General features: G+C 44.8%; 1 protein-coding gene and 2 long non-coding RNA genes across 4 annotated transcripts; 1 reads left to right on the forward strand and 2 right to left on the reverse strand.

Annotated features, from left to right (window-relative positions):
* Nucleotides 1-1,155: 1,155 nt before the first annotated feature.
* On the reverse strand, nucleotides 1,156-15,368 carry LOC123170713 (disease resistance protein Pik-2-like). The gene is made up of 2 exons (XM_044588508.1): nucleotides 14,962-15,368; nucleotides 1,156-4,786 (listed from the first exon to the last, which is right to left on the reverse strand). Exons 1-2 carry the CDS (start codon nucleotides 15,366-15,368, stop codon nucleotides 1,156-1,158), a joined length of 4,038 nt encoding a protein of 1,345 aa, XP_044444443.1.
* A 1,427-nt stretch (nucleotides 15,369-16,795) lies between these two features.
* On the reverse strand, nucleotides 16,796-21,136 carry LOC123167527 (uncharacterized). 2 transcript variants are annotated; one of them, XR_006483958.1, is made up of 3 exons: nucleotides 20,588-21,136; nucleotides 20,317-20,420; nucleotides 16,796-19,933 (listed from the first exon to the last, which is right to left on the reverse strand). It is a non-coding gene; the product is annotated as an uncharacterized lncRNA (long non-coding RNA). The 2 variants fall into 2 exon arrangements; XR_006483959.1 differs by having other exon boundaries at nucleotides 20,317-20,423.
* A 1,867-nt stretch (nucleotides 21,137-23,003) lies between these two features.
* LOC123169358 (uncharacterized) lies at nucleotides 23,004-23,804 on the forward strand. Its single transcript, XR_006484768.1, has 3 exons — nucleotides 23,004-23,115; nucleotides 23,198-23,316; nucleotides 23,386-23,804. It is a non-coding gene; the product is annotated as an uncharacterized lncRNA (long non-coding RNA).
* The last annotated feature ends 372 nt before the right edge of the window (nucleotides 23,805-24,176 follow it).

Below are 24,176 nucleotides of genomic sequence, written 5' to 3' on the forward strand. Positions count from 1 at the left end.
CAGAACAATCGTCTCGAGCTTAGAAGCTCCACCTTCAAAGCTGATGTCAGACATGTTGGATCCTTCAACAAGAAAGCACTTGAGATTTTGAAATTCTTCCTTGCTGAAGGTGAGCTTGCTATCCGAGTATGCCTCATCACGGAGCCTAAAACAGACTATCTTGGGCAGCTTAGCAAGGATCTTCAGATCAGCCTCCTTCAGCTTGGTTCTAGTTAGAGTTACCTTGGCTAGTTTGAAACTTTCTTTGGTCAGATCAGTGTGGTTCCTGTAATGCTTAGGCTATCGAGAAGCTTGGGAGAGTGTACCTAGTGTTTGAGATCTTGTTCTGTAAAGTCTTCATCGGAAGGTTCTTACGCAGTCATGCGAAAAGTGAGTGACAGAGACCGGAGGCACTCGTGCAGGCCACTGATAGCTCGAAGAAAATCCCTAATGAATTCATCCTTGTGTTCAATGAGCACACCAAGAATTCTCAACTGCCAGAACTTTCTAATAACATTCAAATCTTGAATATTTTGTACCTTGACAATGGACAGTACCTCCATGTTCAACATTTTTTCGATCTTGTGAGGAACCTTTGACACTAGATAGTTGCCCTGAACAAGGCACTAGCCAACAAACGTTTCAGCTTCAGGAGTAAACCATTTACTGTTGAAGACGCAGGCACATTGGTTTTTTGGATATCCAATACTTCAAGCTCACGGAGATTGTTTATTTGTCTCCTAGATGTATCCCTCGGCAACCAGGAGACCAGGGGATTAATTCTCGACCCTTCCGATGTCGGCATTCCCTCAAGCAGTAGAGATCTCCAAATCCTTGAGCACAAACAACACACCATTACATATGCTTAATCTTAGTTACAGGGCACACATGTACACACCTCACACCATTACATATGCCCAATCTTAGTTACAGCCTTACAAGGTACACATGTACACACCATTACGTAGGCTCAATCTTTAGTTACAGAACACACACACGTAGAATAAGTTGCAGGGACATACACTTACTCAATCCAGATACACAGATGTACTGCACAATATATATGCCCACGCATGCGCAGTGGACAGAGGAAACACACAATGGAAAACCAAAGAGCACACACAAACCACACCACGGGATGGGAGTAGATGATGAATGGATGACAGGAAGCGCTCCTCAATCCTCTTTCTTCCAGAATAATGGGAATCTTCGAGCATCTTTCTTTTCTGCTATGTTTCCTGCTTCTTGGTATTGTTTTTCTGGTTTGTTGTGAATAAGCTTGGGTTTGTTCTTGTGTTTCTTCAATGCTTCATCCATCTCACAGGGGACAAAATCACCATTGAACTCGAGCTCCTTCAGTTTTGGAAGGTTGTCAATACCGGAGATGTTGAGAGTACCCACCGTTTCCTTGGTGAAGGAGCTGTCGATTTTCTGGAGCTTCGTGGTGAAGGAGCAGACAATTTTCTCGAGCTTAGGAGCAGATCCACCATCGAAGCTGATCTTGGTGGTGACAGAAAAGTCGATGATAAGAAGATTGAGCCATGGGAAGTTGTCTTTCTTGAAACTAAGATTGTTTTCAGCATACAAATTCTCCTTGAGTACTAGGCAGCGGATGCTTGACATCTTGGCAATAATTTGTACCTCATCTTCAGTGAGAGTGGTACAAAGAAATGTCACCTTGGATATGTTTTTGGTCTTTTCAAATAATGAAAGCTTATTGCCGTTCTTCAACTCTACTTCCTTCAGTTCTGGAAGGGCTTCGACCCCAGAAAGAGATTGTATGCCATCAGTTGAGCATAAAGTGATCTTCTCCAGCTTAAGGGCCCCACCTTCAAACCAGATGTCAGTCATGTTGGAGCCCTCAACAAGAAAGCACTTGAGTTTTTTGAATTCTTCCTTGCTGAAGGTGAGCTTGCTATCCATGCATGCCTTCTCACGGAGCCTGAGACAAACTAATTTGGGCAGCTTGGCAAGGAACTTCAGATCAACCTGTCCCAGCAGGGTACCAGATAGAGTTACCTTGCCAAGTTGCGATTGGTCATTATATCTGGTCAACAACTGAAGAAGTTGCACCGTTCGTGTGGCTCCAGTAATGCTTAGGCTCTCAAGAAGCTTGGGAGTGTTTTCATAGTGTTCAAGAATATAGGGTGTGAAGTATTTTTCGTCCTCTGTTCTGGGAAGAGTGATTGACAAAGACTTGAGGCACTCATGCAGATCACTGATAGCTTGAAGAAAATTTCTGAGGTGTGAATCCTTGTTTTCAATAACCACACCAAGCTTCCTCAGCTGCCACAACTTTCCAATATCTTTCAAATCTTGTCTAGTCCGTGCCTTGACATTGTACAATACCTCCATGTTTACCATTTTTTCGACCTTTTCAGGAATCACAACACTAGATACTTCAGTACTAATTGCCCCAGAACTCAGAACAACGCGACCAGCCAGCAAACGCTTCAACTTCAGGAGTAGCACATTTGCTGTTGCTTGTGTAGGCACATATGTCTCTCGGATATCCAATACTTCCAGCTCACGGAGGTTGTTGATTTCACTGGGAAGTTGGGTCACATTTGTTCCCCTTAGGCTCAGATACTTGAGAAGTAACATCTTGCTGCAGATGTCCTTGAGGTAGCGCCGGTTCTTTCCACCAAAGCATTGACAACCTTCGAGGTCTAGCACCTTGATCAGGGATACCCGAGATGATTCTTCATAGAGCTTTTCGAAGAATCTGTCAATCTTGTCAGATCCACGGAGCTTTAGGTGGTTGAAAATGGAGAAGCGGAGAGCCAAGTGATGTGACACACGTGTTTCTAAAATGCCATGTTCTCTGGCAATCTTCGTAATGAAGTCATGAACAAGATCACCTATTGCACAACTCTTTACCCATCCCGCAACACCAATATCAGTGGGATAAACAAGACACCGGTCGACAAGCGCTTCAAAACATTGATTGGCATGATGCACAGAAGAGGCCCAGTCTTCCTCAGTTATCAGCCCTTCTACGACCCACCGTGCAACCAAGGTTGACCGCCTGATGCGTTGTCGTCGAGGGAAAATTGCTAGGTACATCAAGCATGACTTGTATACCTTAGGAAGATCATTATAAGCGAACTTGAACATCTTCATAGCAATGTTGTCCAATGAGTCATTTGGAACTTGCTGCAGGGCTCTGTGCAACTTGCTTAGTTCATCGTTTCTCCACTTGGTGTCGGTGTACAAAGCATGAACGAAGATCTTCATGCATAATTCATGTTGCTTACACTTGTCCAATATGTCAAGTAGAATTTGTTTGTTATCTTCTTTCATGTGTTGGTTTGCAAGCTCAAGTACCATACCACGGTAGAGGCCAACAACAGAATAGTCTATAGGCTCCTGCAGCTGACAACAATATTCTTTGGCTTTTTCCTTTTCGATGGTCAACACCAGTGCACCAGCTATGCAACCCAACATGCTGAGTGCATTTTTCGTCTCCTCCCAACCGGATACCCAATCATCATCCAGTTTGAGGATAACCAGGATCTGGTCATATGGTATCACTAAACAATCACTAATTTTGTCCATGATCCATTTGATCCGGAGCTGGTCTTTCATCTTACTCTCGATTTCTTCAATCTTCTTCATGGTTTCTTTAATAAGAGGCTCCAGGATACAATCCCGGCGTGGTGTGTCCTCCATCTTAGCAGTTGAATCAAGTTTCTTCACAATTTTTTCTTCATGCAGCTCCTGTAGCATCCGGCGCATCATCTCCTTGAATTGCTCCTCGACCAATACAATAGTAGTACTAGTGGTTGTCACGGCGGTGGCTTGATTCGATGCTTGCATGGTCTTCCTAATGGTCACATGGGCGTCAGAGGGGAACACCTCTCTGAGGATTTGTTCATAATGGAATTCCTTCAGACCAATGGGCTTTTTGCATGCTTCGTCTTCCATGTGCTCTTTGGGCTTCAGGTTTTCTTGTGCATCTGATTCCATATGATCTTTAAGCTCTTTGGCTGTTTCTTTGATGATCTCGTCATATGAATGTGCGGCTTGCTTCCTTTCCTGGCTTCTAGATGCGCCTTCTGGAGATGGCTTGAGCTTGGGAAGCCACAACACTCGAAGGAGCATGCTTAAGGGTTTATCATTAGTGGATACCAGCAGGTCATGCTGATCTTGATACAGATGATCAAGGGGGAGCTGTAGCTGGCCGCCCCTAATGTTTTCAACTCTTTTCTTGATTTCGTAAACCTTGTTTTCAACCTTCATTGCTTCGATATTTTTGTTGATTTCATCAATCATCTTCCCTTCATCGGCCAGAATGGCACTTTTTATTCTGTTAATATCCAACTCCACCTTGCCGCCGAGCTGAACTTCCTGTTGCTGCGGCTCGGATTTGGAGGACTGCAGCACCCGCATGATGTAATAGATAATGTCTTTGGCTCGTAGCAAATTATCATTAAAATGCATTGCTGGGATGTCGACCAGGAGACTGCGGCGGCGCGTAGAATGATTTTCCCACATAGCCGAAGCTTCATCTGCAATAGCACAGGTCTCTTCTTTATCCGATGCCACAATGACAAGGGACGGGATTGATTTCTTGTCAGCAGTGTTGGGTTGTGAAATATTCTCTATCCAGTCAGCTAGCTTGACCCTAACATTGTCATCCGGTGTACGAGGCCCAAAAAACGGCCCTCTTGGATGGGAGCGATTGGTCACTGCCACCTCGATCTGATCATTACTGTATTCATCGTCTCTGGAAGCAAGAGAGGTTGTGGCTGCTTGTCCTGATGATGGAAATGCCGCCCTCTTTCCTGGGATCTCAGCGGCGTACCTATAACACGCCCAAAAAAATAAGCAGCAGAAGTTTGACCATAGCTAGAAGAACAGACCAAAAATTTAACTTGTGGAACTACATAAGCCGGATGAAAAATCAGACATCTTATCTCTCCTCTCTTCTGAATTTTACAAGAAAAAAAAGATACCAAATCTTCTCTTCTCTCTTCCTCCTTCTCCTATTCAGAAAGAACCTAAGGTTTAGTCATGCACCTTATCCTTCGTAAAACCTTAGGCTGCATTTGGCAGCTCAATATTTTTTATGTTTTACAAGGATGCCATGGTTTTGAGAAAATACATTGGTTTTAAATACTTTGACGTGTTTGGCATGAATTAATACTTCAGTTTTATAAACTGTAGTATATCTAATACTGTGGCTTTTGTGCGGCATTTGAAAAAGAGGTCTTTTTCCGTAAACTGAGAAACGCTTGCTCGACTTCTTCTTCCAGTCATCATTTTTGTGCCGTTGCTCCGTGTTCTCTGCAGCGGACCTGGGAGGAAAAGTACGTGCTCTTCTACATTGACTACTCCGCTATTCCTACGACCGACCTCCACTTGACGACTCCGCCGGTGATCTATTTAATCCGTTGCCTATTGTGCCAATGCAACAAGGGGCAGCCCGTTGATCGTTTAGAATGGGGAGTTGATTGATTGATCCTGACTTCCTGAGACAGTCGTACGCGACATACTAAGCTAGCTAGCCGATTGATTGTGTGAATGGTCTGACACACAGCATACAGTCGCACAACACCACAACGCCAGCTGGAAAGATGCGCAAGCCGAGACTTAGATCGATCGATTGCTGGAGCAAGCAGTCATACACTGATTGATTCTGTGCGGACAGTGATACAAAAGATAAGTAGATAACTCCACTACAGATCCTAGCATTTAGGAGTCGCAAGGCTACATGCATGCGACAACCGTTTGCATGCACAAGCTCATTACGCCTTGTCCGCAGCTGAGTTTGGTTTTCGCTTACTATGGTTTTCGAAAAGGTTTGTTGCCCACGCAATCGATTTCTCCCTGCATTTGCATCACTCTCTCTATTTTGATTCCCCCTTATATCTCTTGTTTTTTCACCCTGTTTTCCTTGAAAACCGACTTAACTATCCCGTGTTTTATTGACTTATATAAAATAAAATAATGTTTTCTTTGGTAAGACAATCAATTCATATCAAATAAGTTATTAACAAACAATCTCCTATTTAACAAGAACTTAAGGTTTTATTGTCATCCACTTTGTCCTTCACCTAACCTTATCTCTATGTTTTCAACTCTCATTTTCATTTAAAACCAACCGAACCATGCCACGTTTAATTGACTTATCAAATAAAATTACGATACTGTGTACGAAAAGAGCTATCCGAAAACGCGCCGCTCTTCCTGGGCGACACGGGCGGCGGCCCCGTCCCCCCGCCAAACCTTCCCTCTCCTCCTTCCTTTCCCTCCCGTCGTCGCTAGAGGATGCCGTTGGCAAGGCTAGTGTGGCTGACGGTGGCGGCAGGGTCCCTGCTTGTGGCTGTTCTTCCCCAGGTCATGAGGACCCAAAGGGAACGAATGGGTCCCATAGTTGCTAGTGAAAGCGAGATTTGCTCGTATGCTAGACGTGCATGTTTTGCCTCACGTGCATGTTTTGCTAGGCAAGAAAGCAATCAAGCTGGCTATGTGCTTGGTCGAGGCTAACACGTACGTGCTGAGTTCTTATTAACGACGACGGCTTTAAGCGATGATCCATTGTGTGTGGCTGCCAGGCCAGCTATGGGGTCATTCCCGCCACGATCCGGTAGCAGCCATCCGTGGCTTTCATCCATGCCACTCGGGACTCCGTCCTTCCCCGATTGTAGATTGGGTGGCATGGGTTACCTCTCATGCAGGTATGCAGCGGCAGTCATCGGTGTGGCTACTACATCTAGACCTGATGTGCCGTTGCCTGCTGGGCTCCGCTAATTGCTAGGTCATCTCACCCTAGCGGCCTTGATGTGGAATGCGGTGGACACCTAAGAGCATCTCTAGCAGACCCCTTAAAAACACCAAACTTGTAAAATTTCGACGGGTTTACGGTTCCGGACCAATTTTGTGTCCACAACGGACCCCGTAAAAGTTCGCGGAACCATAAACGTTTTACATGGCACCGAAAATGCGAGCCTCTGACCCCTACTTCTACAGGTTTGAGAACAGTATACAGGCCACAAACCAGGTCCTTTCGCCGCCCTCTCCCCGCGCTCCGCCGTCTGTACCACCTGTCTCCAGCCATCGACTTCTCCCTGCTCCAACAAAATTACACTGCAAAAGGATCAAGTGCATGCCTGCGGCCATGGCTGATCCCATTCGTGCTCGACGAGAGAAAGAGGAATGGGATGCGGCGGCTCCGTGACACCGGCGGCTCCATATTTGACAGCTACGGCGACGGGACTTCTGGATCGATTGGCCACCGCCACGGGAGTTAGCTAGCTAGTTTCTAGTCGATCGATTAGCTAGCTAGCTAGCTAGCTCCTGGAACGATTCGACGCCGGCGCTAGCTAGCTTGTGGACCCATTCGAGCAGCGACGCTGGGCCCTTCGTGCGAGCTGTCCTGGACGCCGGCGGCTCCGTATTTGGCCGCTTTGTGTGCTGTCCGCCGGCTTCATAGTAGCGAGCTAGCTGACCGTGGACACAGGTGTGAGGAAAAAACTATAAACGAATATTCGGTTTTACAGTTTAAGTTTGAGGGCTTTGTTTCGCCACATGCGATTTCGGACCTTAAAACGCGATTTTCTCGGCCCTTATCTCGCTTATAAGGGTCGCGGTTTTAAGTGGTCTGCTAGAGTTGCTCTAATAGTCTTCTCTTGAGGGTTTCTCCCTCCATATCTAGTTGTTGACTTCAGCGGTGACATGCAAACTATGGACGACGGCTTGACACCAAGGAATGGTGGTGCAGCAGTGGCGGTCACACGTCGCATGTAACTATTGAGGCCGTGGCAAAATGGTGGCAACATCACTTGAGTTACTTGATGGTGGTGCTACTCGAACTCGGTCTCGAGATTCGGGGTGAAAGCCTAGGATACCCGAGTTAGTTATGCTTGTCAATGGCGACGTTTTTATGTCGTTACCTTGTTTAAGACATTGCTCGGATATGCTCAGACTGGTCCTTGAGATTAAAAACCCAGATTCTGACGTTGACTGGTTACATCCAATGACGGCGGCTATTGAGCATCGCTCCCTTTCAGAAAGCGTGGTTGTTAAAGAACCACGTCGTTCGTCTGCTTCCATGAGATGGTTGACGCGGATATGGTCATTGATGTAGTTTACTGAATGTCGATCCGACCTCTTTATGGTATTTTCCTTGTCTATGCATAACTTTGGTCTTATATGAATTTTCTATTTGTTGGAGTGTTCTTGTGTGCTTGAGTTGGTGTTGGTTGTGTGCATCCTATCTATGAAGAGGCTGGGTGTGCTCATTTTGTTTGTATCCTCTTGATGCTATATTTTGAGCCAATAAAATTCACCCTTTGTCGACAAATAAAGTAATTTTTGTCTCTTTGTTAAGCCAATAAGTTCTTGTCAAATAAGTGATCACTAAAAAATCCTAAAATTTATTTAGGTCAGTAAATGATGATGAAAGATTTGATAAGATAGTATTCATGTCAACTATTTAAAATTGATAAGCGCATCATAATGATTGATAGGGATCATGCTTCGTCAGAGCTGCCATATCTGCAAAAGTCCATGTATGGATAGTTTGCTCACTATAGTACAATTCGGGCTGTACTTGAGGGAGGGATTCGAAAATAAGGTTAACGGTCTTTACCTTTAGTATTCAATTTTAACCATTTGCTTACTATTTTTTTACTGTCTTTACAATTAATTATTAACAGCATCTCTCTTTATTGTTGAATAGTGTATCCTATGCAACGTAAGGGTGGACTTCAACAGTTTAACCGGTGACACATTGCACTTTAAGGATGATAAGGAGCGCACATCTGAAGTTGAAGTGCATAAATAAAAACAATAGAGCCATCATACCCGGCGATGGCTAGAAGTACATATCAACAAATAAAGCTCATCGGGGAGAGTACATAACCTTTTCCTTGAAAGGAGCGGTCAACAAGTTAAGGGCTCTCTATTTCTTCGGCCTAGATGATGAGGTTGACGAAGATGATGAGGATGAAGATGATGATGAGGATAGCCAGGATGACTAGGATGATGAGAATAGCCAGGATGACGAGGATTGCTAGGATGATGACGATAGCCAGGATGATGTGGGAGCAAGATGATGAGGATAGCCAAGAAGATTACGATTATGGTCCATTCACTCAAGAAATTTACTCTCAAATAACGAAACAGCTTACTGAGGATGAGATTGTCAAATTTATGACGATCCTACCATCAATAAAAAACTACTCAGGGAGGCCATTTGTCCACCGTTTCACTAAGACCAACATTGTCAAACACAAAATCATATGTTTTGTATTCTATCCTCTCTTTTTGTAAAGTAACACTATATGGTGGGATGTCTAACCATGCGTGCTCTATTTGATTTTAATCACCGGGATCTTAGCATTATCTATGAAGATGTTTTCCTGTGTGAGTATCCCTGCTGTCGGCAAAGCTGGACTAGGCCTTCGAGCAGGGTCTGTCACCACCATTCAGTACAAGACAGAAATAGACATGCGCATATCCTTCTATGAGGCCGGCTGATGGGAGTTCCTCGCCGGAAAGAGAGGACCAAGGGTTGACACACTACTGGTAATCAGGATAAGGAACAACAGCCAGAACAACATGCAGCTGTCGTTGACCTCAGTTAGATATAAGGTCTAAGACAGGAATATGTAAGCCGATGACTGCTAGTTACTTCGTTAAGATGGATGTGATACATTGATGTTTGTTTGGTAAGTGGAACAAATTTGAAGTATTTCTTAATTATTTTGTCGTTTGTTTCCAGGCTGGTTTAGTTATATTGAGAATTATATAACTATGTGAATTAACCCTTTAGAAGTAATGTGTGTTAACGCTGACACAACAAGGCCGAAACAACAAATGTTGTTTGTCTATAGATGACTATGCCAGTGGCGGGCGCTACTTCCTACCTCGAGACCTTGTTACCAATGGCGGCTGCCCTTCATGCAAAGTATGACATATTAGAAGTGGCGGGAGATTAGCGGCGGGCGCCCCTAAGAGCCTCACCCCTCACTGATGGTGTTTTGGCGCCCCGCCACTACTGGCCTATCATGTAATATTCAATTTGAAGAATCAGTCCCTTTCGAAACTCATCTGGCCCGATCTGGGTGTGCTTGCACATCCTCCACAGGGGTTAGCTGGGTCTCCATCACCGCGAGTCATAGTTTTGTCGGTGGGCGCATCCTGCCTCCATGCCACGCCAGTCCCAAAGCTCGTGTTTTCTCGGCGATGCCCAGTGCCTCCCGCTCCGGTGGAAAGCGCAGCCCCACCCTGCTTTTGAGGTGGTGGTCTCAATCAGCGGATTGACCTCCTAATCTCTACACCCTGAACTGGCGGCAATGGGATTGCTCGGTCCTAGGCCAGGCGAAAGCTCTGCTCGGCTTACCGTTCCTGGCAACGGCGGCACTCGCGGGTGCCGTTTCCCTTCCTGGAGGCGCTGTCATGGCCTTTATTCGTGCCCCTCTTCAAGTATCGGGGGAAACCCTTGGTCCGGTTCTTCGGATCGGATGGCGGCAACGTCATGACGTCGCTCCCCTTCTTGAAGGCGTCATCTTGCCTGCTCGAGGCGTCCCCGGTGTTGACTCTGGAGATGTTCGGTGTCTTGCTAGTTTGGCCGCACCTCTATGTCCTAGGCTCGGTGGGTTTAGCTGTGTTTTTTTTTTCTTCTCTGTTCGGGCTGAGCACCCCTTGTCGCTCTGCTCAGGATACCATGCCGACGCCTTCTCATGTATGCGTTCGTGCCATGTGTTGTACCTTGTTATGTACTCATTATGTTTCCTTCTATCAATAAATGATACACAAGCTTTGCGTATTCGTGAAAAAAATGATTTTTAGACACCCCCATGGCGAGGTGATCTAGGATAGGTTCCACATTGCCATTTTTCTACTCCTTATGTTCTTCTTCCTGTAGCGGGTTTTCCCAGCCCTCATGTGAGTCATCTACGATTGCGATTACTACTGTTAATTTGTGTCGCCCTCTGCTATCTTCCCAAATCCCATATCTGAAGAGTTCGTTGCCAGAAAATTATGTTTCCCAGCGGGCGAACATTTCAGTTTCCCCCATCAAGTCCACCTGTTGTTCTCTCTACACCGGTCACTCAATCCGCACCGTAATTTTGAGTCGAGAGCACGAAAACGACTTTTGCTATTACGTCTTCACAATGTGTGGGTGATGATGAGGTTGTAGCTAGGTTCTTTTGGCCAATTGAGGTCGATCCCATCCCCACCCCGTCATTGCCCCTCCCCTACTGCTCCTTGAGTCTCTTTCAGCATCGTCTGGGTTTGAAAGGATGTTTGCCAGTTGGGATGTTTCTCTCCCTCTGATTGTTATCCGGTGAAGAGGTTGAACCAGTTTGATCTGTGGAGGCCTGGGCCTAGGATTGAGATCTTTTGCATGCATGCTGGGCTCACTGATGGTGTTCACTTATCAGAATCGTGGAGTTTCTAAAGCCCTACCACATCAGCCTCAAAAAAACATGGGCGGGAATCGCCCTACCGTAAGTTCGAGGGGGAGGGGAGGAGGGCGTCCCCTCTGGCTGCGCAAGTCACTGCAGCTCCCGCTCCAACGTCTTGACAAGATCCTCCTTGTCAGGTTGCTCGTCGCCCTGTTACTGCTACTCCAACTTCTCTGCCAGCAGAGGAGTTCTCGACTCGAGGTTCAAAGATATGGTATGTTTCACTTGTGGAGGCCCTTTTCACTACGTTGGAAACTGTAGCAGAGGAGTTCTCGACTCGAGGTTCAAAGATATGGTATGTTTCACTTGTGGAGGCCCTTTTCACTACGTTGGAAACTGTATCCAGAACAAAACCTATTTCATTTGCAATCGGAAGGGCAACAATGTCAACAATTGCGATTCATGGACCCAATTACGTGCACTTGCCACTTATTTTGGATATGTTGGTATTGGTCTAGGTTTTGTACCATATTGATGTGGCCATGGGAGATGAAGCTAAGTGGTTGAATTTTCGCAACTGTGATGTGGTCAATATTGTCAATGGTTAAATCTCTGAAGATGTATCGATCAAATCATACTGGGATTTTCTAGAAGAATAAAAAGTGGCCTTACCAGATCAGGCGCGTTACTAAAAATTCATTCCTTGTTAGGTTCCCTCCTTGGAAGATTGTTGGGGATTGTATTTAATTCCCTATTTTTGTCTTGCATATTCATGGAGTGTGTTAAAGTTGTTGAGTGAACTGGCTCTATTGACCCTTTCAGTGAATTGATTGAAGCCTGGGTAAAACTAGAAGACCTTCCCGCAAAATGGTGCTCTTGGAAAGTGCTTGCTCAAATTGCCTTTGGATATCCTCAATCGCTCACCTTTTAATTTCCTAATATATTATTTTCACAACTTCCAGTTTACTGAATGCAAGAAGCTATGGCCTTGAAGTTTCCACACTCGAGCTTAAGTGCACCCTCGTGAATGGTAAAATCATAAAAAATGTAACAACTTAAAAAAAACAGATTTGTTTGGCACCAAAAATTGTTGAATTATCTTCCCACATGCTTGTTTTCATGAAATAACATTCATGGTGGTCTGGAAAAAATAACAAAATCAATGCTCCAAAAAGAGGCATTGAACAATTCATGGTGCGCAATTTGTTTCACGTGCAATTTGTTTTCAAGAAATAACATCCATGGTGCTCGGGATTAGAAGAACACTTCCAAGAAGCTACTCATTTCAGTCTTTTTTTTTGCTCCTCTTTTGCATCTTCTGCTCCCTTTGTTCGCACTTTAGCTCGGAATTACAGATATGTAACTTTTTGGCAACAGGATTAAATGGAGTTCATGGGATCAAGGTGCTGACAAGTTCAAGTGGATGACACAACTAACCATTATGTGTTCGTCATATGTCTGGGGAAAAAATGTAGTGATCTTCTCATACTTCTATCTTAAAGTTATTATGAATGTAAATGAAGTTATTCCTGTAGGATAAATCGACAGTTCTTCTGAGAATGGATCTGAAGGGTGTAGAGCACACAAGTGTAGGGAAAACATGTATGATATATTTTGGGGTACTGAAAACATTTGGGACGGCGCTTGAAAAATAGCCCGCAAAACAGATTGGAAGAATAGGAGGTGGGATTGGATCTGCACATGTTAGAGGTTAAGTTGCACATAAAATTGAAGGTATTGGTAGCCATATAGCAGGGGATGGAGGATCCAGTAGAAGGGTGCTGGAGAACAAAAAACTCAAACTAAGCTAATATTGGTACCCTGTTCATCCTTGGAAGGTTTTACTACGTACAAATTTTAAGATAAAATTCGTATTTTGGAAAATCTAGCTTGTGCCAAGGCACGGTTTGAAGACTAGTTTATATAAAGAAAAAAGGAACAACGTGAAAAAGTTTATATGGTGTGCTGTTTAGGACGTACTCTCAAGTCAACCAATTATATACTTATATAAGTGCTCACTCACTCAACCTATCTAGTGATTGGTGCAAACGACTAGCTACGTGCCTTGTTTTTGAGAAATAGAAAGAAAAGGATATACGTCCTCTTTTTTTAGATCGGAGGCAGTATTACACAATGGCTAGATAGAAATGGGTAGCTGTAATCTCAAAAAAAGGAAAAGAAAAGAAATTGGTAGCTGCATAGGAGTTCAGTTAAACATTTCCACTAATAGAAAACGAAGCTTTATCACCGGTTCGTAAGGGCCTTTAGTGCCGGTTCTGCAATCGGCATTAAAGAGTGGAGACTAAAGCCCCCCCCTTTTTAGTACCGGTTCGGCACGAACCGTCACTAAAGGCCCACCACGTGGCGTGAGCTCGCGCTGTGGTATGGGGGACCTTTAATATCGGTTGGTAATTTTTTCTGAAAATTTTTAAAAAAAAATTCGAATTTTTTTTTGATTTTCAATTTTCTGAATTATTTGATGATTTAGTCTCTAATCACACCTTTTAACTACTCAAGTGTGGATCACTCATTCCAAATCTCACTCCCCCAGCCTGAGCACGCTTAACTTCGGAGTTCTATTCCCTCTACTTTTCAAGTCTGCAATTGTTGTTTTCCTGACAAATGTAAGCTGACAACCCTATTAACCCTCAGCAGTTTAGCTTGAGCATTAGGTCACACGTTTCACCGTTTGAGTTTGAAACTATTATTCTAAAAACCAGTAATTATTTAGTAACACTAAGATTTTTTGAATAAGTTTGACCACAGTTTGACCATAGTTTGACCACAGTTTGACCATAGTTTGACCAGATTTGACCAAAATTCAAAAAATTGAAATAATTATTTAGTAACACTAATATTCTTGAATAATTATGTAGTAACATTAATACTTCTTGAATAAGTAGTTTGACCATAGTTTGACCAGATTTAACAAAAAAACTGAAATTTGAGCATATCTTTTTTTCCTTTTGGAATTTGAGGATTCTAAAAAATTGCAAACAGGCCATAGGCCGTCAAAATCGTATGCGGATTTTCGTGCTGAATTTTTTGATATATTATACGTTTTTTTCTGACATCGTATGCAAAAGTTATAGCCGTTTTACATTTTCCCTACACTTTTTGGAAGACATGTCCAAATTGAAGTTTTCAAATTTTCCTAACTAGTAGATGTAGTAATAGAACTACCTCTTGAAGGATTTTATTTTTTGAAGTTTTTTTCATTTTCTTTTGATTTTTTCAAAACTGAAATAGCGATACACGCGGGAGGGGGGGGTAGAGTTTGAAAATTGCCCTATAGTCCCGGTTCAGGGCACGAACCGGTACTAAAGGTTAGTACTTTAGTACCGTTTGTGCCACGAACCGGTACTAAAGGTGATCGTGGGGCCCCCGCCTGACGCCAGCCTGCCACCACCCCTTTAATACCGGTTCGTGGCACGAACCGGCATTAATGCATAGCCGTTCGAACCGGCACTAATGGTACCATTAGTACCGGGCCAAAATCAAACCGGGACTAATGTGTTTCACATTAGGTCCTTTTTCTACTAGTGTTCCTTGCAAGATAGGGTAAACTACGAGGCTGTTACGGATTTCCAAAAAACAAAAGATTACGAGGGTGTTAAGGTACCTCAATCTCCGCTCGCCAATGTCACGTGCCCGGTCTTTGAGCTCCCGCAGCTGGATGGCTGCACGATGTTGAGCGGACATCTTTTGCACGAACCAGGGAAGCCACCAGATGTAGCTTAGGAGGCCGCCCCTGGCATGATGAATCTCGGGGTTGCCGCGGGACATGTAGATGTCGATGCAGTAGTTGCAGTCCTCTGCGAGCTGTCGGACCTGGTTCTTCCACGGGGTGATCTGCTCGTTGTACTCGCCGCCGGTAGGCACCGTCCTTTCCAGGTGCGACAGGAAGCCCTGCATGCTCTCCATCTCCTCCCAGATGAACTGCACGTCCTTGCGTACGCCTCCCAGAAGTAGCGCCTCATCGCGGATGATGCGCAGTAGTAGGGAGCTCACGGCCGCGAGCTCCGACATCGCTAGCTCCCTGCGTTGGCTGGTGGTTTCGTGTCTGGTGGTTCAAATCGGATTTGCGCGGCCGGCTGGCTAACTGGCGATGCATTAGTTATGTATATATGCATCGATCCGGGTGCCTGGGATTGGAAGGACTCGTTCTACTTTACATTCACATGCTCAAGGCAAGTATCTCTACCTAACTTTTCCTTCAAAAGAAAACAATACCTACCTTGTGATCCGCATAAAACGTGGGGTACTGTGTCACAGATTCACAGGCTGGAAAGACAAATGCTCTGTGAAGCCGAGCCTCCTTTCTTACTAGTTCGTTTTCTTAACTAGTCAGCAACCAGCGTATGAGAGTCAAGATCAATTTTCTAACCAGCCTGTACCCCCACGTTCTGAAATATATTCGGAATCTTATTAGTTTTCGTTGAATTTGATATAAATACGAGTAAATTATGTCCAAAATAAATTGGTTTGCTGTACGTCACAAAATTATGGCTATTGCTTGAAAACTTTCTACCGAAATACTTCATACCACCAGGTATCTTCGATTGGATGATTCAGACCTATGACCCAAGTATATAGTGTACTTCAAATTTATTGATACACATGTTGGTAATTTCCATAGTATATTTGTTGGTAGTTATTTTAGATATTTGAACCCACTTGAACAAAATCTGAGCTCATCTAAGGCCTGAAAGTTAAGCATCCTCAGCTCAAGAGCCAAGCAAGCTAGCTTGAGCTTGACAATCTAGATAGGCTCCAATCTAACACAATATTATGTAGTATTACAACTCTGTGGCCCTTGATGATGACATACGACGTAGCGGACCTTTGGGGGGTCATTCTTAAAGAAAGTAGTAAGCGAGTCTGGTCCTAGTTTAGCATATAGACATCACTCTTTCTCAATCTTTGATTCTTTATCGAACCAACAAAAATCAGGCCAGGGGCGCCTTTAATTTGATTCTTTGTCTTTCGTTAAAGTTAAGCTCTTGAAACTTCAGGTTGGTTTGGATCTCTTGCCGTTGATGTTTAGCTAGGCAAGTCTTTTGGGCTACATATGGGCAAGGCCTAAGGCTAGCTATTTAGTTCAATGTCACGCACAAGTCACAGGGTGCGGAACTGGGAGGAATCAGGAACATAGAAAAGCACTGAAGTTCCCATGCACACCAGCAAGTAATCTAACTTGACCAACACATTGAAGTGTGCATGCACATAAGGAGTTAACCTGGCTAAGCTAGGTGACGTTCTATTTGGTTTTAACCAGATTTTCTTTCGGACCGGTCAATTCGCTTCTACATAATGAAAATTCAGAGCTCCTGCCGGTTAAGAAGAATAGTACTACCTTTTTTCTTTTGAAATGGAACACTGGGATTCCATACTTTACACAGGTCCAGCAATATCGCTGGCCTTGCGAACCATTACATCATCCGGGAGGCTCTCAGGCCATAGTTCCCGACGAACAAGCCTACGAGCACCAAACGCTGCTATTACATGAGCTAAGTTTTTACAGGCCCTCGGGGCAAACGAAAAGGAGACGCGATTGAAGTTTAGAGGGGCAAAGTGTTGGATTTCTCTGAATAAGATACCCTCAGCAGCCAAATCCGCATCACTGTCTTGCAGGGCTTTCACTAGGCAATGACAATCGAGCTCAACCTGGACTTCTGTCATTCCCCAGTTTGACGCTGCCTCAAGGACAGCAGCACACGCCTCAGCTTCTGCCTGTAATGCTGACGCCACATTCCAAGAATAGTGCTACCTGGTGGTATATGTATCCTTTGAGCGCTATGCCATCTCTCTATATATTATACTAGTTGACCCGTTGCGCCAAATGGCGCAGAGACCCACTAAAGCCATGTTGTCAATGAAAATAGTTTCATTTTGCAAGGACACATTTGATATTGATAGTAGAAAGCCCATGTGTTAAATAATGCTATATTGAAAATATGTTAATCACGCTGAGAAATCTTAGTTTGAAAAAGAAATCATATTTGTATTACATGTATAGACCAGTTAGGGAAGCATTTTTTTGGTTGAAAAATATGGTTATCTCACCGAGAAATCTGAGTTTGAAAAAAACATATTTGTATAACATGTATAGACCATACAACTCGACAGTAAAATTTGGAAATGTTAATCTTCCGAAGTCATGCATAGCGCCTTAGCATGCATAATAAGGAGTATAGTACTGCACATGCTATGTTGCAGAAGAACAAAAATGGTACTCCCTCCAATCCAAAATAAATGCCATGGTTTTAGTTCAAACCACTACACTTATTTTGGATCAGAGGAAGTAGATAACAATAATTAGGCAACTACAATAACAAAAGGCACCGGGGCATGTCAATATAATTATTAAATTCGATCTCCACCAGTTGAGAAATAAACAATGCAACTGCGCATAGATCAAACCATCATTTGTTCCATCATAAAGAAAAAACAATATCAGTTCCACAACAGGGCATCGGTCTATCAAGCCATACTAAAAGCATAAATAGGTAGCACACTGTTCTTATCTCTTCAATAGTGCATAAAGTATGTACTGCCATAGAGCAACACCTACAGTAGAAACATAAATCAGGCTAAAACAGAAGCAGACCCAATTTGAGAATTCTCGAATGCCCTGATAAGAGTCGTATGTAAGTAGCTTGACTGCAATTTCACCAAAACAAAAAAGGGAAGCAAGAATCTTCAGTGGCTACGTTTTCCTGTAGTCGATGTGCCTGCAATCACTAAAGCCGACAAGATCATATGCTTGCAATCATTTGAGCCATCAATTAGCCAAAATTCTTGACACAACATCAAAATAGCTCTGTAAAAAGGAAGAAACATGACAAAATGCTATGAACAGAATGAGAAAGATATAAAACAAATGTAAACCAGCGACAAAAATGAACAGAGCTACAAAAGAATGGGAAATCAAAATATCTAAAAAGCATTAGCTACTGACAGAAGAATTTGCATTACTTAAAAGACAACTCTTGCAGCCTACATTACTTACCGCAATTAAAATAAAGATTTCTCAACTGGATAATCAGGACTGTGCTAATGTTTACTTGATAAGGAACTGCTTGATAAGGACCGGCACAAATGATGGCTTATATTTTAAAAATGGTGCTGAAGCCTACATTGCATGGTAAGGAAGCAATACCAAAATGCTAAATTCTGGTCAAGCTAAGGAATCCTGCATTATCATATTATAAGATGGAAAACCCTTCTAAGTTCACTGTCAAATAAGGATCAGATTCCTTGACATCTTGAGGCTGTGTACCTCCACCCACTCTGCCCATGGAAAAAAATAAAGGAAGCCTGCATTATCATGTTTTATGTCACATGTTACAGTTTGTTGGCCCACCTTTCTGATTATACATCCAGTAAAATGATATAACTATCTTTTATAAGCTACAAAGAGATCAACAGTGAGCTTCAATAGGATATACGCCATAGCAGTACTTGGCCCTATTTTCATATTCAATGCACACCATCTAATTCTAATAATAATAAAATCTAAATTAAGACGATACATAAAATTTTTGTAGTTAAGAGATAGGACCAAGTTGGAGTAGTACAGAGAAAATCAAACTTTATCCTAGCATTACACAGAAGAAACATGAGTCACTTATCGTAAGAACAGAAACATACTGTGAAATAAGGATCAGGTTACATCCCTATACCTTGACATCCTGAGGCGCTAGAACTCCACCCACTCTGCCCATGGACGAAAAAACAAAGGGCGGCTCAACTATTCAAAGCATAGCGTCCTTGCTGCTGTAGTAAACTTTGTAAAGTAGTGGCCTGCTCACAAGCAGTTAACAAAATCACAGTGGAAGATATGTCTTTCTAGGCATGTAGTCTGCAACAAGCAATCTCTCACCACCTTGGGAGGAACAGCCAAGCAGATTGGCTGACCTTTTGCCCCAGAGCTGACCAGCTTATTTAGCATCTTCCTGAAGCATAATTATTTCCTCACAAAAGATATGGGCAAATCTTACAAAATCACTGGCACTGTATGGATCAAGTTGAATTATGCACTGATACGGAACATCTAAAAAAGGAACAAACGAATTAAACCCATTAGCTGTACATGCTCTTTACAGAGCATACATGAACTACAGAGCAAACTAAACATGAATATAAACTGGGGCCATGACTTCACAATGTACAAAAAAAGTCAATAAAAATGGACGACCTATCTTCAATCCAATGTGTAACAGGATTGAAGCAAGCTATGGACTGCAATGGTGTAAAAAATATATAGAAACTTGGATATCGGACGATTCTTTGGCGCAAAATCATAGGCGCTAATGAACAATACAAATTTAAACACCATATATTATTACATCTTAAAGTTCACATAACCATGGCTCATCAATAGACAATTAGACCGACAAAGAAAGGTAAATGCATGTAGCTAGAGACAGCACAGAAGTATTACGGTACTTAGAGAAAGAGAAGCATGTGTGTAGCGAGAAAGAACAAGCATGTAGGGAAGAAAGAATAAAGCAAACCTTGAACAACAGCACAGAGTTGCACATGCAGCAACCTAGCAGATCGTTGAACCTGCTAGACAAACGGAGATAGACCTGCCAGAGTACATGCATAACGGTCACACAGGCATAAAAACAGCAGGCTTATAGACAAGCAAAACAACAGCTAATTACCAGAGCTAGAAAGCAGAACCAGGCCAAGAAAGCAGGCTATACAGAGGACTATACCAAGGAGGATCAGCAGGCAAAACGAGATGAAAAAAAGAAAGGCCACCACACACACATTTCATCGAACATGTTGCATGCAAGCAAACAGAGCGCAGACTAACATCAATGGCAATGGAAAGATGCGACTGTCGATGCAGGACACAACGACCTGCACACGTTGGGATTTGGGAACACGAGGAAGAACACAGAGGTTACCAGGGCGCAGGGAAAAGGAAGGAAGAAGCAAGAATCAAGTAAAGAAGGGCACCAACCTCAACCGGCAGTGTTCATCCAGCACACGAAGGCTATTGCAACGGACGAGCACACCACCGGCGAAGAAGGATGAACAACCCAACCGAGGGGAGCGCATAGGCACCTGCTACAGAAAAATGGCCAACATAATTAGAATCAACTAAAAATGGCTGAGTAGACCATTGACGAAAGGCAAATGATAGGGACGAGAGAAACATTGACGAAGAGAAGAAGGCAGGAGCAAGCTCGCCAAATCCTACAAATGAAAGCGGAAAGACATCGGGAGCTTACTGGATTCGAAGAGGAGAGGAGGCGGCGGCCGCTGAACTCGCCGCCAGCTACGGCGCAGCTGCCCCTCTCGACCGTGCGGGCCGCAGCAGAGGAGGCGGTGCGTCGAGCCGACCAGCGGCTGCAGTTGCTCCTGCTGCTCCGGCCAGTGGGCCTCGCTCCATGGCCGACACTGCCTCATTGCTCCGGCTGTTCCGGCCGGCGAGCCTCCCTCTACGGCCAACCCCGTCCTCATTTTCCGCTGCACCAACCCCCGCCGTTTTCCCCCGCAGGTGCCGGCCTTCTGCCCATACCCGACCCATGCGCCACCAACCTAAGCGATGGGTCGACGACGGCGTACTCTCCCATCGCCCATGGATCCATGGTAGCTAGCCGGTGGAGGCGTCGGGGCAACGATGGGGAGCGGGAGGAATGGTGGCGATGAGCACGAACACGCAGGAGAGGCAGATGGCTCAGGGTTCGTGGCTTCTTGCTGTGGCAGCTGAGGAAGTGAGGAGGGATACTGGGATAGAGATCGAGGAGGGAGGGAGGGGTGCGGCGTGCGAGCAAGGGGACTGGGCCAGGGGGTTTCGAGACACGGCCCCGCAAACGTCAGGACGCACGATGTGGCCAACTGCTCCCCATCTCCTCCAACGGAGGACGCGGGCACCGCGTGAGGTGACGCGTCAAGTGTGGTTCACCCGAGAAATTGTAACCCAGCCAATGGAGGATTCAATGAGCGGGACCAGGAGTAGCGGCGGCCCACCCGTCATCGTGTCAGCATGATCGCGGGTGCACAAGCAGGATGCACATGCTCCAGTCCACCCCTCAGCAATTGACGTGGGACACAGCAACTCCCACGACGCATCACGTGGGCCGCGCACGAGGAGCCAAAAGCGGTTGACTGAGAAAACTCTGACCCCCGTTAGACATGCAGCCAGGGCAGCCGACGAGCGGGACCAGGGCTAGCACCGGCCCACCCATCATTGGCAAAAACAGGCGGGGTAGAAGAAACTGCGTGCAAACAGGGAGCAGTGCACAACCCGCGCCCGCGCAGCGCCCACGACGCGGGCTTCGCGGGCACGTGGCGTGGTAGGAGAGGCTGCCCCGTGCACCAAAGAAATCGGCACCCAGGCAATCAAACCGAGTGCGAGCCCCACAAGTTATCCCCCGTCCAGGATCGGGGGATTTGATTTTTTGCCCCCCCTTACTTTGGACTTTGACTATTTGCCACTCTTTACTTTGTATTTGATCTTTTGCCATCTTTTACTTTGCACTTTGATCTTTTGCCATCTGTCAGATGGGTCCCACGTATAATGACAAACTTGCCCCTCCCGAACAGATTGACCAGAAACGAGAGGACGAGGAACTCGTTCGTTCGCAACTCATCCCCTCGTCGTCTGTAGCTTTCACAGAGACGGCGGCGGCCAGCTCCAGGAGATCCCCGTGGTCAACAACGGCAACGGCGACGGCCCCGGTGGTCCACGACGGCGAAGGCGAGTCTTCTCTCCCGCCCCGGCCCTTGGCTACCTAGGGTTAGGGTTACTTGTCGCCGCCACCGCCCCTCGCGTTTTGCTCCGCTGCCGGCCACCGCCTGCCCGCCCGCCGCCCGTCGCCGGCCACCGCCTCCACTCACGTTTTGCGCCGCTGCCGCCCCTCGCCTGCCTGTGCGCCGCCGCCGCCGAACACTGCCTGCACGTGCGCCGCCGCCGCATCTGCTGCTCCTGGCCATGCGTCCCCGCCGCCTGCGTGCCCGTGCACGCCGCCACTGCTGCTGCTCGTTGCCGTGCGTGGCAGGCGGGCATCCGGGGAGCAGCAGGGCAGCAGCGGCGGCTCATGGCCTCTACTGCCGCTCGTCGCCTGCGTTGTCCGCAGCTGCAGCTTCTGGTGGCCGTGTGTGGCCAGTGCTGTTGCTTCTCACCCCATGTGTTTTCACAATATAACTATTCCTATTTGTTGCTCCCTTTTGTACTTGCGAATACGTCATGGTGAGAAGATTGATAAAATTTGGAATTGAGATCTCAGGGAAATGTTGGTCCAAGAAAATAAATGGTGTACTGATTATTTATTCATGTGCTTTCAGTTTCGTTAGAAGATAACTAGTGATTACACGCCTAACTTTTGGAGTAATCTGATATACACTGTTATATTACTATATTCTTGATATAGTAGGAAAAGAACCTACATATGCATATATCCTTTTTGATGTTTCATTCCAAATTATTTCAAGTTATGTGTTTGTCCTAAGCTAGACCAAGTCTATAGAAGAATATGGAAATATCGACAACACTACATATAGATATCAAAATGTATTGCATGATAATTGAAATGAAAATAATTTGGTGCTGCTCATGGCCGTGACCGCCGCTGCTGCTCATGCCCGTAGGCTGCAGTGCTATTCCTATTTGATTATTGCTTGTCACTAGAGATTTGATGGTTGGTTGATTTATTGTTGATGCAGACCATAAATTTGAGATGAGCTAAGTGTTGATGATGGCCGAACCGGAGACGGGTGACGGCTTACCTGAGACTTTGTTCTCAACCAAGCCGAGGTGAGAAAGCAAAGTATCTACTGCTTCTATTTGTTGCTCATTATTTAACACGCTAACTCTGTAGTTGCTTATTGTTGAGTAGGATGCCTCCACCGCCCAATGTTTTCACAATAACTGTTAGACTTGCTTCTTATGTCGCCAAGCTTGATGATGGAAGCGAGCAACCCGTCTTCAAGGCAGTCCCAATCCAGTGACAAGAAGGTAACACATCCACACACTATAGAAATATATAATTTTCCTTGTAATTCTTACATTTCTCAATACATGCAGGATGTTGGCTGCGGCGTTGGCTGATGAGGAAACACATGCAGCACCACAACTTGAAGTTGTTGCCACTCCCAGTAGGCACATGATCACTATGCCACATAGTCTTCAAGGCAGTCCCAATCCTGTGACAAGAAGGATGTTGGCTATGGCGTTGGCAGATGAGGCGTCCCAGCAACCTACCACAACCGTTGGGAACACCATGATTGCATATGACATGTCCTCGAGCTCAAGGGCTAGAAAGTTGACCCCGAAGAGAAGGAAGAGCTAGTGTTGTGCTTGATCTTCTATGTTCTCTATGCTTTTAGTTATAGTTTGCCAGACTTGCCATCCTACTTTGTGTGGAACAATGCATCAAATGTTTCCTTACGTTTTTTGGTTGTAATATGCCAGACTTGACACCTTATGTTAGATGATGTATGAAAATGGATGATGTATGGACATGTGAAATGCTTTATTTTTCTATACTGAGTTCAAGTGTGATATGGATATGAATATGTCTTTCTGGAAATATATGTTAGGATTTGGATGATATGTGCATAAACAGTGGAAATGCTGTCCAAATTGAGTGCTGCCGAACTTTTGGACTTTTTTTTCAAACAACCCAGAAAAAATTGAAAAAAAATCCATAAACAACCATATATGTGTGACCATTCTGGTAAAATTTGAGCTCATTTCGATGAGCCATTTTGGAGGAAATTCGAATTTTAGCCGCAAATTTTGACCAAATTTGAAAGTTCTCAGAAAAAATTGTTTTTGTGTTACAGGAGGGGGCGCGGCAGTAGGGCAGCAGGGCC

This window comes from Triticum aestivum, chromosome 7D, assembly GCF_018294505.1.
Source record: "Triticum aestivum cultivar Chinese Spring chromosome 7D, IWGSC CS RefSeq v2.1, whole genome shotgun sequence".
Classification (NCBI taxonomy): domain Eukaryota; kingdom Viridiplantae; phylum Streptophyta; class Magnoliopsida; order Poales; family Poaceae; genus Triticum; species Triticum aestivum.

What these genes read in the sequence shown, in the direction of transcription:
- LOC123170713 (XM_044588508.1), bottom strand. Translation starts at nt 15,368, where the DNA reads ATGTCGGAGCTCGCGGCCGTGAGCTCCCTACTACTGCGCATCATCCGC. An exon ending in ATTGGCGAGCGGAGATTGAG is followed by an intron (nt 4,787 to 14,961) that starts GTACCTTAACAC and finishes GGCGTGTTATAG; the next exon opens with GTACGCCGCTGAGATCCCAG.